At 35.2% G+C, this 16,537-nt stretch overlaps 1 protein-coding gene across 8 annotated transcripts in view; it reads right to left on the bottom strand.

Annotated features, from left to right (window-relative positions):
• ablim3 (actin binding LIM protein family, member 3) overlaps nt 1-16,537 on the bottom strand; it is a 58,233-nt gene that overhangs the window by 26,163 nt on the left and 15,533 nt on the right. For all 8 annotated transcript variants that reach the window (XM_042738360.1, XM_042738362.1, XM_042738363.1 and 5 more), the window contains exons 3-4: nt 5,005-5,188; nt 968-1,083 (exon numbers count right to left, since the gene is read on the bottom strand). In XM_042738360.1, the coding sequence (XP_042594294.1) occupies nt 968-1,083; nt 5,005-5,188 (300 nt within the window). The remainder of the gene's footprint in view (nt 1-967; nt 1,084-5,004; nt 5,189-16,537) is intronic.

The following is a 16,537-nucleotide window of genomic DNA, read 5'->3' as shown; positions in this document are numbered from 1 at the left end:
ATATATATATATATATATATATATATATATATATATATATACTATTAATTCGTTATACATAGCCTATATATATATATATATATATTCTCCACATGCAGAAGTGATGTGATATAACCATGTGAATCGTCATGTTCTGTTGTTTGCTACTTTTTGCACATGTAAAATGAATCCCCGGAAAACAAATGTTAGTATTTTTAACAGGTCACAGACACTTATCCTTTCTAATTTAATTAAATTCTAATTTAAAATAATCTTGCCGGTTAACGGTTAATAATCAGTTAATGAACGTCGTTTGTCACCGAGATGAGCATCCCTACAAACTAATATAATTTCCATCTTTAAAAAAAACTTTAAAAATATATAAAAAATGTTTTATATAGTATATAATGGGAAAGACTGAACAACAAAAATGACCCAGAAATGGTCAGACTCCCTACATTTGTTCAACCAAAGAGCAAACATAGACACAAAACTCAGATGATCTTCACCTCTGGCCTTTATAAAAACATCACAGCACTTTGCCTGTTTACCCATATGCTACTGTACACACACTCTAATCTGTTGAACAGGGGTCTCCCCTCAGAGACATGCAAGTCAATACTGCCATAAGGACGGTTTTAGTTCCCAAGCCTTTGAAAAAATAAAATAAAATAATTTGGATGGTTTTAGTTCCCTATATATATATATATATATATATATATATATATATATATATATATATATATATATATATATATTATTTATATATACAGCAGACTACTGAAAACACCCAAGAGATGGAGAAATGTGAATGAGAACATCCAAACATGCTCACACAAACACAGAAAAAAAAAAAATTTTGTTTTGAGTGTGTGGTGTGGTGATTTAATTTGATTTACTATCTAGCCTCTGCACAAAGACACACACATGTGGACCACATGTTATGCAAACAAATTGGCAAATGTTTAAACTGAAGGATGGGACTTACGACTGGGCCCGTGGATTTTGATTGGCTCATTGGAATTAACCAGCTTGAGGGAACACTGCTGACAGACACATTCTTTACCACTGAACGTCACTCTGTCCCCAATTGGAAAAGGTTTCCTAGAGAGGGAAAGACAGACAGACAGATAGACAACATGTTATTAAACTTAGCACACATGCATAAGTAAACCAAAGCCTAAAATTAGTTCAAATGAAAAATGATCCAGTCAAATAAATCCGTAATGCTTACAGAGAAGACTAAATTACATGGTAGAGAAAACTGTTGGCAGGTCCTCACAATGAAGGCAACTAAATATCTAATACTGTTTAGTTTTCAATATTTTAAATTGTAATATTACTCTTTTTACTGTATTTTGATTAAATTAATGCAGCCATGGTGAGCATAAAACATTTTTTGAAAAATATTTAAAAAAATCTTACTGACCCCAAATGTTTGTACTGTAGTGTAAATGTCTTGTAATTAAAAATCTGTTCATTGACAAGTATGGTAATGGGAGCCAACCGTATAAGGATTTAACTCAAGGCACAAAAGCAGGAGTTTTGTGAGAGGAGGCCCGACAGGGTTCAAGTAACATTTAACCCCAAATAAAGTTGAGGAAGGCTGCATTACCCACAAGCATTAAACACAGACTACAGCCATTCTGTAATGATGGCCCAGCTCTACCTAAGCAGAGCTCAATTCCCTTCAGACACACTTACACCGAAGACACAAACCACTGAAATAAAGGGACAAAGTGACTCACATCACATAATGACTTGACAATTTTTAGTGATGCGGATAGGTGGACAAGTGGGATCTCTCCTCATATTAGTAATGCTGGAACAACATAGCTTTTCAACTTGGCCCTGCATGGAAATTCATTGTAGCTGGTTTTTAGGCTATTCCACACCATTATTGTCAAATCCTGTACCAAAGCCCATGTTTTTTTTTTTTATGTAGATAAATGCATGTGTCTCTTTAGCACACATGCCCACATTTCTCATGACAGCTCGCGTAATCCATTGTGTCCACAGCACTGCTTTATCTTCTAAGTAATCAGCATGACTGGAAGCTTCTACACCAGGAGACAAATCCTATTACAGTGGTCTATTCCTCTACTAATGCAGCAATTATAAAACAATCCATTTACATTGAACCATGACCTTAGAGGATCACCGGCTCTGCCACTTTACAAGATTATAGAACAGGTCCTTTAAAAACAGATCATGCATTATTTCTGTCAAAGTTAATATTGATCAGTTTTAACTTAGAAAGGACATTTATAGAGAGATGTCACACTTTTGCATATAAACACACACACCAACACATTATTCACTGGGCTATGTGAAGTATGGCATGACAAACTCCTCCACAATTGAGACCACACACAAAGATGTTTTTGAAATCGGGAGTGAAGGATGACAGGGTAAGTAGGCAGAAAACAGAAGCACTTACAAAGCCTGTGTCAGACACATGGGTGGAATAATTCCTTTAGTTTCTTCATTGTTTCAGTATAGCTGATGCCAATGAGAGAAGGGTCTCTGGATCGAAACTTACTTTCTCATATCCTTTATTTCTCTCTGTGTTTTATTCATCCTCTTTCACACAACCTACTTTATTCTATATTTATATGTGAAAACGGTGTGGGCTTCCTCATGAGGTTCTGCGCGTGTCTTTCCAAGCAGTCTTTATGTGACTTCGGCATTACCGCCACATCACACTCCCTCCAGACACACACAGCATTGTCAGCTTTTCCTGCTCTTTAAAAATTTACAGTTTTCTTGTTTCGCTGCATTTATTCTGATCACGAACACAATCTTGCAACTCTTTCAGGACATTAAAATTAGTCTGTGCCATCTACTTTAAGAAATTTCTTAAATAATGTCTTAATATTTTTGTACTGATAACAAGGAAAAAAAATATAAAAAATAAATAACAAATGAGACACATTTAAACAAGGAAGAAAATTGTTTAAGATAATATCTTTTTTCAGACAACATTTATTAAATTGAATTGTAAGCTTACCATTTTATGTTTGTACATATATGTACACACACAGGCACACACACATTTTTGACTGGTAATATACTACATTTATACATATTTAATACATATAACTTTATTTATACAACATAATTTTTTACATTTTGGCCATTAAACATATTATAATATAAATATAACTGCATCTTGATTATTTTGCAGCCTAAATAAATAAAGCTCATATCAGTGAATTGCAACAGTTCCTCAAAATATCAATTAAAGGTCCAGAATGCTGTACAGAAATATGAGTTTTACCAAAGTATACAATATATTCCTAAGGGCTGTAACATGACTTATGAATAATCATTGACAGTGCTACTGGGATGATAGCCCATTAAAACTAGAGCGTGGTCTCCACACAGATGGTCTAAATATTAAATGTAACATAATCTAGCTCTCCTGTTGACTGTTTACTTCTTGGTCAAGCTGATAAATGTTTAGGTTACTCCTGCCAAGAGCATCCCATTGGGCCATTTAGTAGCCCAATTGGCAATGCAGTCCAACAAAGCAATCCCAGTCCTCCATGAAAATGCCTTTTCCTACCCACATAAATTCATCAAGCGCTAACTCTCTTTCAGAGGAGTAATGAACTAAAGGAGGAGGGGCAAGTTATTTAGTGGAACTAATTTCCTTTAGATCAGAGCAAAGCAAACATACTGTAATTAAAAATGGGATTTAACAGAGACACATTAGCTAAACTCACAGCACCACAGTCCAGTAAAGTGTCCACACAAGCTTAACAAAAAGAGAGAAAAAGCAGATAAGAGAGAAGAGAGTGCAAAGGTAATGTAAAAAAAAAAAAAAGTCTGCCAATGTGAATATTAAAGTGGTAAATGTAGAAAATATCCAGTTGCATTAAACCCATTTTTTACTACAAAAACAAATGGGATTCAAATAACAGTGTTTCAGTGTTGGGCAGACAGATAATGTGTCCCTGCAGGGATGTCTTACAGTACCTCTCATTTTCTTGCTTGTCAGTCTGAGAATAGGCCACATATAAAAGACAAGAGATGGTGTTTTCCACCTCTGCCTTTAACGTCTTAATTTGCTCCTTTTGGTTTGAGGTAGACATTCACCTCTAGCCTCAGCAGCTTCTCCATTTACACTTTTCGTCCCTTCTCTGCTTACTTTCTGGGCATTATTGCATATTTTGAGCTCCAAACCTCAGCCTTCTTCCGCCTTGACTCATGTTACAATATCCTGCTCAGTTCTGCATTGATCGCTCCTTCTCAACTTGTGGTATTATACTCTCTAGGGCAATTCAGTCAAGAGAAGAGAAGAGAATCTATCTATCTATCTATCTATCTATCTATCTATCTATCTATCTATCTATCTATCTATCTATCTATCTATCTATCTATCTATCTATCTATCTGTCTGTCTGTCTGTCTGTCTATCTATATTTTCATATGATTACGCCTTTATGGTAAGTAGATTTTCTCTCAATATTGGAAGGTTAATTACTTGTTATAACTAATTTGTTAAAAAAAAAAAATAATAATTTAATTTTTGGCAGTGTATTTCTGCAGAAGATTTTATTTATAAAACACTGCCCTACTTGCCCTGCTTTAAGGTCAGGACTGATAAGAGGGAATGTGGCACAAGAAGTCAGAGTTTACTTTTGGCTTCCCATTTTCTACATGTGGTCCATCAAATCCTTTAAATTCAGTTAAACTAAAGATATTTCTTAAGCCAAAACCTTATCATCCATCACAGACACTGATTTTCTTTCAAACAAAATTATATAAATATCAGCGGTCTTGGAACGTTACTTTGCTGATCAAATTAGAAGACTGGAACTAACTGTAGTATAATTGCTTAGTACATAGATGAGTGGGGGAGCATATAGCTGTCAGGAAGTGAATTATTGAGATTCAGTCTTCAGCACATTAGTAAATGAGCATCATTTACCAGCATCCCACCAGCACCCCCTCATGTTTAATCTGTCTGAGGGGTCTATTTCCATAAAGACACTTTAGTAGTCTGTATAGAGGGCTCACCTGCAAACGCTGCACACAAAACATTTTGGATGATATGTGCGGCCCAGGGCAGAGACCACCTCCCCTGAGATAAAGTCCCCACAGCTGTCACACTTTGTGCCATACAGGCACTGGTAGTCTGCTGTGCAGATGTACTCGCCACTCTTCTGGAAGAATCCGGACTGTGCCAAATCACAGCCACACACTGGCAGAAAGACAGAGAGAGAGACAGGAAGAGAAATCAACATGAGATCATTTTGCCATTTTATTTATAGTACAGGAAATGACAGGGAGGAAAAAAAAAGAATGGGATCAAGGAATGTTGCAAGCCAGGATTGAACTTGTGACGTCTATATGAGCACCATGGCTCAACATGTAGTAATAAGGCTTGCATTCAAGATAAGATGTCAAGATGACTACGTTCAAACAGATGTAACAATAAACAGCTACAGACACTTTCCGTTTGAAATGTCTTTGGTATGCTGATCATAAACTTTAAATTACAAGTGACACATAAACAGCCATTTTTAAATTGCAGTGTTTGGTGAGGGTAATACAGAGCAATGTTACATTAGTTAATTAAAACTAAAACCATAAAAGAGTTTTTGTTACTTGAAATAAAATAAAACTTCAACTGAAATTAAATAAATGATTTAAATAAAAAAAATAGCTAATTTTATTTAAGCTACAGTAGTTGACAAAATTTGACAACAAATCTGAAACTGAATTAAAATATTAACAAAAACTATATATATATATATATTTTTTAAAAAGCATTATTAAAAACATTTAAATAAATGAAAATTTTCACAAGGAAAAGAATTGCTGAGTCTACTAATATTAAAGCAAACAACCTCTTAAAATCACACCCCACATACATTAGATTCTGCAAGATGGTCATGGAATGAGGATCTGCTTTGCTTCCTGCAGTACTTAAAAGTAATCTGAGGATAATTCTATTAGAACAAAAGAGGAAAAGCACTGCCTGAGCATTTTATTTCAGCTCAGCCTATAAAGTATCACAGCAACAAACATCAAACACACCACAAAGCAACATGGCAATGCCTTTAGCTTCCTCAGATTCATGGCCACACTGGAAATCTGGGATTTAAAATCTAAGTAAATCTTAAAAATATTTGTTTATGATTTTGGAAAAAAGAAAGCCATGATATAAAACAAATCATAAAAATACAAGATTCTATTTGTAGCTCTCTAATCAAATAAGCACATTTGTGACACCGATCACGTGACCTTTGTACAGATGGTCAGATGTTCTGTTTGTTTTTAAGGTCTTTTACTTTTACTTTGTATATATAGTAAGACTGGCATTAAAGCAAATGGAGGACAAAGTACTGCATTCTGAAATGAATGTACATTTTAGTTGAAGTTTCACTCCAATTGTTGTTTGATTGCTGATTATAACATTTGTAATGAAAAACTGAATTCAATTAGACATAGGAAAAAAAAAAGATTGGTCCCTCATTGTCTATCAGGCACAAATTTGGAGATGACACAAAGCACAAAGTGAAAGACAGGATTGATTGCATAAACTGAACTAAAGATGGCTTGGGTGCTTGCTGACGTACTCACTTACAGGAAGTGCTGCATTATGAGGAGCAGTGTGAAAATTATGAGACAATGGCCACACAGGTTCTCCAACATCATTACAAACTTGAGACAATGGCCACACAGGTTCTGTAATGTTGTCCATGGGTAGCATAGACTGATAAATAGGTATCATGACAGTAAAAATACATTGATTATGTTACACAGTAGGACAGTAAACGCAACTAATTTAATCTACTTAACTCAAACTGAAGCTATAAATCTTTTACAATGTAGGGATTTTCATGCCTCCCAGAGGATTCCTTTTCAGGTTTCCCTTATAATTGCTGTAGGTGGTAATGGGAAACTGTACTTTGAAGTACATCTTCCTGAGGAAACATCGTGAATACACTTAACCATACATGCAAACTAAAAACAAAAAACATTCAACAATAAATGAAAAGTGACAAAATGATTCAGATTTTGAATTTTTTTTTTTTTTTTTTTTGTAAGCAAAATATTGTGGTGTTATATTAATTCATACAAAATAAAATGTTTTTAAATATTCTTGTATTTACAAAAATAATGAAAAAAACTTGCTGTTTCGAGTTTTTAACTGATATAAGGACTGTTAGAATGATCTAAGGGGGTTTCTCTTACTGAAAAAAAAAAATCCAATATATAATTTATATATTATGTGAGAAACTTGTTTAAAAATGAAGATCACTTATTAAAGTACCACAGTGGTAACATGGTACAGTGATAATATCAGATGACAATACTGAATGATTACTATATTCATATATCATGGCATTTTACGTAATAAAAAAAGTATGAAATTATGGTACATGTCCAAAGCACTATGACATTAAAATTTGCACTTACTGACACATATTAGGTGAGATTACCTTTGGTTTTAAGCCTCTTATTTTGTGACAGATATACATAACTCTTTAATAAACTGAACCCCATGTGAGATGCTTGCAGCATGACCATTTCAGCATGCATGCCGGAGATCTCCCTGATCTCAGCAGGAATCATATGGCATACTGATACTACATTATACACACACACACACACACACACACACACACACACACACACACACACACACACACACAGTCTTCCCAGCCCTTAGCATCTATCATCCTTGCAATGACGGCTGTTATTGTCTCGTGGAATTGGCAATGACTGCATTTTGCAAAATGCGTCAGTTAACTGTAAATCATTAATTCAAAGTCAAGCATCCTCCTGAGTCATTCGCATGTACTGAGTTTTAAGGAAAAAGGAAAGAAATAAGTACTTCTGCTGAAAAACTCAAAGGCCATTAGGAGAAATAACAGTAAATTAGGGGATGAAATCTGATACTCGCTGATTATGATAACACCTCTGTGATTCTCATTGGTTGGCTTCTGACTGATAGAAACCATAAGAATGCACGAGTGAAAAGACTTTCTCAGTGCGCTCATCTGTCCTGATGCTATCACAATGTCATTGCACTGCTGCTGTGGCTATGAATAGCTATTCTGGGCAATATATCAAAAATTCACAATATATTTGCAATGATTTTGCTGGTAATATAAAAATTTACAACATTTTTCCACATGGACATTCATTTTCCTAAAACCTGTGTCATTAAACCCTTCATGACCCTTCCTTTGGCATGTGAGTATGTCAGAATTAAGACATCTTAATGTCTCTGATTAAAACAGTGTTAGATTTGGACATTGATTAATTTCCCTGAATCAGTTCAATTTTTCCAAAGAATCAATTAAATGAATTTATTAAAAAATATTCACAGAAATGGAAACACTTTTTCATAATTTATTTAACTTTTGATTTTTATTAATATGGTTGGCTATCATTATATATATATATAAACAGCAAATATTCTTTCAGAAGAAAGAACCAAGATCTTAAGAAATAGCAGAACATCTTTATGGTTAACCAACAGTGGTGCACTGGCACTGCAGGCAGCAATCTGAAGACGGGTCTGTATCACTTGAAAAGTTCAGTGGTTTAATGATCACAGATGAAAATGCTTATAATGTTAAATTATAGATTGCCATATACTGTGATATGGTGTATATTTTAGGTCATAAAAAGAATATTACTAGTAAGCTGTCATTCCAGAAATGGAATGACAACCTTAACTCTATAAAGGAATAGGCCTATGTGAATCAAGGCAGATGAAAGAATAAAAGAGATCAAAAGACTTATCAGAAAAGTTATATTGCCAGTAGGCACTAAGACTGCTGTGAAATCCTTACTGTGGGCCAGCAGCTTCAACAGAACTGGGATTTCTACAGAAATCTGGAGTCTTTGGCAGTTTAACCACATGTGCAGGGAAATTATAGCCCTGTTGTGAATGTCTGTCTGTGTATGTGTGTGTATGAGTGTGAGTGTCTGTGTATGTGTGTGTGTGTGTGTGTGTGTGTGTGTGTGTGTGTGTGTGTGTGTGTGTGTGTGTGTGTGTGTGTGTGTAAGATAGACACTGTGCCAGGCAGCCGCAATTTAGACAACCACAAAACAATGGCATGTAGCTTCAAATGGCCCAACTGGATTGAAACCCTGCAATAAAAGAGAAAACTCCAGAACACATGACATTTGAAGCTTAATGGAAAATTAAAAAAAAAACTCTCAAGGCCTTTTCAACTCAAATAACTTCCAGAGACAGAATGTATTAACACTTCTGCGTCAAAAAACACAAAAAAGCATGAACTATAAAACCAAATCTATGACACATGAAACAAATGCTATAAAGCAGTCAGAAACAAATAAGAGACAGCAGAAACACAAAGTGCTTTCTCATTTGGGAAAATTCAAGCTAGAGTTACATCTTTGAAATAGTAGTTCACTACAAGCAACTCACAAAAAGTACCTACTGTAACTACACTGAAGCTACTAGGGCTGCCCTCGACTAAAGATTTTTCTGATCGACTAGTAGTCGCTCATTTTAACCATTAGTCGACTATTAGTCGCACTTTTATTAATAAACCATATAAATAATTATGAGCCTTTAATTGCCCACATAGCCTAATAAGCGCTCAAGCACATGCAAAAAAGGCTTGCCACTAGTGTTGCTTTCGTCAATGAAAATTATGACTAAATATCATCGTCAACGAACCTTTATCACGTGACGAAAACGAGACGAGACGCAACGTAAATGCTGGTCATGTGACGATGACTATAATTGAATGTATAATGCAATATTGTTGATGAATAAAAACAAGACTAAATGTGGTTTACAAAATAAAAACTATGTTAAAATGTCTCCTCATTTTCGTTGACGAAAACGAGATGAAACTAAATGTTATAACGTTATTTCGTCTCGTTTACTCGCGTTATTATTATTATTTTGCAGCATTTCTGTTTCCTGCGTCTCACTATAGGGCTGCATCAGGTCGCACTGCGCAGACGCGACCGACGTCACTTCCTCGCGGCATTATTAAGATGACAACAAAAAAGTTAATTTATACTTTCGCCTGGCTCCGCTGACTGCGAGCGCACCTTCTCAAACGGACGAGGGTTTTATACTTGTCACGTTCACCATTATAATATTCTTTGAAATGACAGGGGAGCGATGAGGAGTAATTGTCCTCTAAAACCGTTGGGAATCACCGGTGAGAACTCATTTGCCGGTATGGCTAATACAAGTCTTGTGATGAATGAGTTGATGAATTAATCATTTCTTTATGTATAAACTTAAAAAATCTTAAACTATTGGCTGTATTTCACATCGAACACAAGACAACTTTAAGCGAATAGTGTATAATTAATATCTAAATGAATTCTAATTCTATTATATACTATAAAAATAAAACATACTTCAAATAAGTAGCCTTGGACAAACTATGCAAAAAAAATTTGTCCCCTTCACCTTATGGAGTTTGAACTTCATATTAAACTGATCTGTTTCACACAAACGCCAACACAGATGTGCATGTTCGGATGCTGAGTTATGCGGAAAGTTACAAAAAATGCCTTGCACTCCGCCACAAGAAATTAGTTTGCATGTACTCAAGGCGAACTTCCGGCAACACTGCGATGACGTCATATTTTCCGCCCTCACCCAAGCGAACTTGCAGATGTGTCGAGTATAAATCAGCTTTGACACAGAGAGAGAGACCAATAGCAGAAAGCACATCCTGTTTGTACTTCTAACATGTTTGGTTGGTAAAATAAATGTTGTAAATTCAAATCAGAGTCTCTTATGTGTCTGGAATGGATGTATTCTTGAGTCTATAAGGTAATAATATAATCAGATAACCTTGTTTGAAATGGGTTTGGCTAAAAGAAAATGTTGGTTTCGTCTATACTACTAGGTACTTTTATTATATTGACTGGGTTAAATAGCATGGCATTAATAAAAAGTTATCAGTTTTCGTCGACTAAAACTAGACTAAATATCATCAGTTTTCGTCGACTACAATTAGACTAAAATGTCATCAGTTTTCGTCAACTAAAACTAGACTAGACTAAAAAGAGTATGAACGTGACTAAAACTAATAAAAACTAAAATGATAGCTTCACACAAAGACTAGACTAAAACTCAAATTAAAACAGGCTGCCAAAAACAACAATACTTGCCATAGCACACCGGCAAATACAATAATTATGAATGTGTTAAGTTAAAACAGCAAGTACACTAGTGCTTTCTGTTTTCAGTTTAAGAGATGAAGTCAGTGACACTGACTCGTCATCTCTGCAGTATGCGCCTGTATGCATGTTTCATACGGATATGAAAATATGATATGAGAATATTTGTTTTCTATTCGAATTGGTTCATTTAAAAGTTTCACTCTCTATGGATATGTTTTTCATGTCTGTAATAAGGCAAGAATACACAGAGTTTCGAAGTGACGTGCTCAAGTTCACAGAGTCCGAGACTGCAGAAAGCACATCCTGTTTGCTTTCATTAGTTTACAAAAGCACAACGTTTCGTTGTTATTCTGAGTTCACACAAATAAACGTAGCGTCTTTACAGATACGAAAGGTGCATTACTCTTATCTGTATTACTAAATGATTGCACCGGCGCCTACTTGATCCATTTCAAGCACAATCACACTACTGTTTAGCTTTCACACTCCGCACAAACATGTGAACAGCACACTTTTTTTCTAGGCTAACACTAGATTGAGCTGCCATGTAAAGTTGCTAATAGATAAATATTTCAGATTATACACCATTTTTAATGTCGATGAATGTTAGGTGAGCGTATGTCCTGCCCAATGTACTATATTACCACATAGACCAGCTGTTAACAATTTGTTATACCCTGTTTGAACAAAGTAACTAACTTTTAGACCAATGGGATAACATTAACTAGCAAAAAGAAAATCCTCTGTGTGTCAAAATGGCCAAAACACAGTTTGAGGGTTTATTGACTATCCAATTTTGTGGTTTTTATGTTTATTTTCACTAAAATTCTGTAGTTTTTTTATTAGAATGAACTTTGATATGAATTTTTATGAGAGTGTAAAATTTGTATAGGTATTTTTTCAATATAAAAATATATAAATTGAAAAATACAGTTAAGTTAGAAGTGTTCCAATGGTACTTAATTGTCTCCATTTCAAGCACAATATGTGCTACTTTTGACCTGAATGACAGAGAATAGCTGCTGTTTAGTGAAACGAGGACTCATTATCCCATCTATGATGCTGTTGGCTCATGGAGTTCCCAAACTGACAGCTCTTCACTGAGATATAGCAAACAGACATGCATGCTGGGCCACGTGGATAAGACAGCATGAATAGAGACCAAGAGGGCCCATGCTTTGTTCTGGAGCCGTGCCTACTTCCTGTATCCCTGACCACAAGGCAATAATCCTGAGCTCAACTGGAAGGATGAAGACGATGGAGCTCTTCGAAGCTCAGCATGAACAATATAACCAGAGGCCTTTTAGAAAGAGATGAACCGGTCACTGCTGGTCCCTGCAGAGGCACTGAAAGGCCAGAAAGAGTAATGATGTTTTTGTGAATATTTGGATTGCACTGTGAGAGCACATTCACAGAGACCTTATTAAATATATTTCTGTATCACTGGATTGATTCACTGGTGGAATGCAGGAACAAAGGATCTACGCCAGTTATATAAAATGGAGAAATTAAAAATACAGATGCGTCCTGAAGTGAGGATTTTTTTATCTCATAATGAAAGAATGAGATAAAACACACACACAAAAACTATAATTAAGCTAATGCATTTATGATGACTGAAATGACGAATCTAAATGCTTTTTAAATAGACTGGTCGAGTAATTAGTGAAGAACATTTCAGTTCTGATAAAAGGCGCTCAGAACAGCAGTTCATTGGCTGGGAGATTGTTGGGAGGGACGTCCTCTTTCACAGTTGCCATAGGAAACCTAAACCTTCCACGGTTGCCCTAGAGACAGCAGGGTCCCATACAAAACGCCTGAGGTGTGAGACTGCTTATTTGTGTGGCTGTCCGAGTCACTTTTAGACCAAATGTAAAGACCATCTTCATGTGTCATGTGGAAGGCATGACTGATGTTGATTTTAATAGTAAAGTCTATATTGACTTGGTGTCGAGTGGCTTTCTTCAAGCTGGCTTTAGGATCCTGTTCTGAGGTAGGGTGTGTCTGTTCGGGCTGGTGAAAATTCCATAGGGGTTTTGATGGTTTGGAGGAACTTCTGTACATGTTTAAATTAGGAGCACATGGAGAGATAGTTTAGCCCTCCTAAATACCCGCTTTACTTAAAACTGTGTTACTGAATGTTCACTTATTCAGATGATATTTGAGAGTTAAAAATTAATAATAATAATAAATAAAAAACTTAAAATAAGATTGGGTCTGTGAAAAGTTTTATCTTTTTAGACAGTTATGATAAACGCAATACAAATAAATTAGTTTAATTGAAAGTATTTAATTGATTATGTTTCTCTTCCATATTATATATCTATCAGAACAGATATTTTTCAAATAATATTTCAATAATTAAAGGTAACATGTTTGTTTTCATAATATATATATATATATATATATATATATATATATATCTATATATATATATATATATATATATATATATATATTTATATATATTATACACACACAGTACAGTGTGTCTTAAAATAGCTGATTATCATATTAAAGTGTACTTCACATCAAATACCCCTGCTTTAAATCACAATATTATTAATAGGAAAATTCCTCAGCAGAAATTTGCTTGTTTCAAGCTATAGTTCTGGGAATGTCATTCATATAGAAGCTGTTTCCGAGTTTCATTCTCTCTCTCTCTCTCTCTCTCTCTCTCTCTCTCTTTCTCTCTCTCTCTCTCTCTCTCTCTCTCTCTCTTATTCTCTGTGTTGAGGCATTTGCTGCTTAGAACTGTGGTCATTAAAACAGAACTGATTGAGGACCAGCGGGAGGGATGGCTGATTATGTATTTATCAGCAGCCAACAGATGCAATTAAAATTCCCCTCTTCAGGACTTTCCAGTACCCCGGAACCCTCAATACACTTCTATTGCCCCGTCTCCTAATGCTTCATCCCTCCACACTTTTGTTCCTAAGATTTTCTTTTTATCGCATCAAGTGTTACAATTACATTTTTATCATCTTTCACATTTCCTCAGCACATGGTGAGGAAAGTCAGAGAGACAGGTAGATGTCTCCTTCTCTGTCTCACTTTTTCTGTCACTGTCGTCCTTCTCTTTTACTGAAAGAAAAATATTATAATGTAAGTACACTTTCTAAAAATATTGATACTTATAAAGCGGGGTTTAAAAGTCTGAGACTATCAGGAAATATCAACGGGAAAGTACATTCAAAATGTAATTTAAACCTGGTAATACATGTTATTTCTAAAGAAAAAAAATATATAACTATATAAATGTTTTCATTTATTTAAAACATTTTTTAAACAAAGGTGCATTAAGATGCAAAATAAGAAAGATAAGTTCAACTTGTTTCTCAAATTGTTATGCTGATGGTCTAGAAAAATGGTCTCAGACTGTTGGACCATGTGAGTATTTAAATTTAAAACAGTGATCTACACTACATATTATACTACATTGTAATTTAACATCAATTTATGATGTGCGAGTAATGGCTTTGGAGATGATGCTCTATGATTCACAGCACAGCATGTGGCTCTGTATGACAACGGTTCCCTTGTCTTTCTGCCGACACCTGTCTGTGTCTCTTTCTACCTACCGCGTCGCTTCTCTTCTACCTTGCTGGTGCTAATAGGAAACTCATCAACTGTAATTAACGTGCTATTTTGACTGAATGAAAGATGGAGTGAGAGTTTAGTGAGAGAAGAGGAAGCGATTAGTCCCCTCAGGGCCCTACACAGCCCTCCACTGAGCACCCAGATGGTCTTTTGTGGAGTCAGTGAGTAACAGCAAGAAATCAAGGGAATGACAACAAAGAAATGATGCATATGTTAACAACAGATAAATAAATCCAAGGGACTGAGGTTTATTAGGCATTTCCCCTTAAGTACTTATCCTCTGTAGTATATCTAGAGCATAATTTAATATTGCCAAGCGTAAGTAAAAATACAGTAACAATGACAACAATGCACCCACAAAGACTCCACCTTTTTGTAATATATTATTCTACATAATTTCTAGTAATATATAAATATTATATAAAAAGGGCTTTACTACTTAAAACATAAATTTTACTCCGCAAAAAACTAAGGCTATCGTATACTAACACACATTAAAAATCCACATCACTGCAATTTGTGTAGTATCTCTACACTCACATTTTGTGACTTCCTGCTTCCTGATAAACCTCTAAACTTGATTTAAAAAGACATATATAATGTTTTCGGCAGGTCTTGCTCTGTTTCTGTCTTGCTCCAAGGCTTTGCCTCTCCTTCAGCTGCTTTCATTAACCTACTAACCTCTCTGAAAAATGCCTAATGATGCAGAAACCCTTCAGGTATAAGACAGGCAATATTAATTCCTTCAATCCAAGATTAACCTCTCTGGTTTGAGCTCTTTTAATCTACATTGCTTTAAACTAAATTTTTCTCTGACATGAGGAATTTGCTAATTACAAAGTCAAATCTATATTATTGAATCATTTATTCAAAATCAATATAGATGGCCCAATTTCCAGTCTGGGGTTTTGACATGTTAGGTTAATCCATGACCCCTTATCTACATCCTCATAGGGAATTCGGTCTCTAATACTGCCACTGTCCTTTCATCTGTGGGAGAATGTCTCCCCAGCAACTATCGCATGGGCTTAATGATTGGACGGGCATATGTTGCCATAGTTACGAGAAACTCCCATCCTGCTCTGTCTTTCTCCTCAAGCGACTGACAACTCAGGAAAAGAGCGGCTCTACACAACACATACAGCAACTGGCCCTTTTACTGACTCCATCACAGCCGCTTTATGAAGTAGTCTGATGTTCAGAGCACCTGTCATTTGTTTGTCTAATTGTGTGTTTGCTTTATTTTTCGAAGAGTTCACAAAATTCTAGTTTTATGGATCAACAGCCAAAGAATATGATTAAATCTACTGTATATGCAAAACACCCATTGTTAGACTTTCAACAATTGAAAGTTGTATTTATCTGTATGTATGTATATGTATTTTTTTCTCATTTTAATAAACTGATGAGACTAGCATGTTAATATGAGAATCTGCATATGCCTGGAGAAAGAAAAAAACAACATTGTACACAGCCAATTAACTCTCAGCTTTTAAAAGGGATCTGTTTTGACAGACATCTTAATGACCTGCCACTCCTGTTCAGAAGAAGCAGTGCTGAACAGCATTATTTGATTTGCACTGTAAACTAACTGCTCATGACTTACAGCTCTGAGAAGAATTTGTTGACTATGACAAAATTGTAGACGTCTATGTTTACTCAGTGGTAAAATACCATTAATTTGACCCTGAAATTAAATTTGCAGATGACGATTTGCTTAATAATTTATTAGGCATACACCAATGCACCCATGAAAACTATTTTCATGTTTTGGCCAATATCCTATAAACTATCAATATCAAAATTC

The sequence above is a fragment of the Cyprinus carpio genome, chromosome B14, assembly GCF_018340385.1.
Source record: "Cyprinus carpio isolate SPL01 chromosome B14, ASM1834038v1, whole genome shotgun sequence".
Classification (NCBI taxonomy): Eukaryota; Metazoa; Chordata; class Actinopteri; order Cypriniformes; family Cyprinidae; genus Cyprinus; species Cyprinus carpio.
This window is presented reverse-complemented; position numbering and strand designations above follow the sequence as displayed.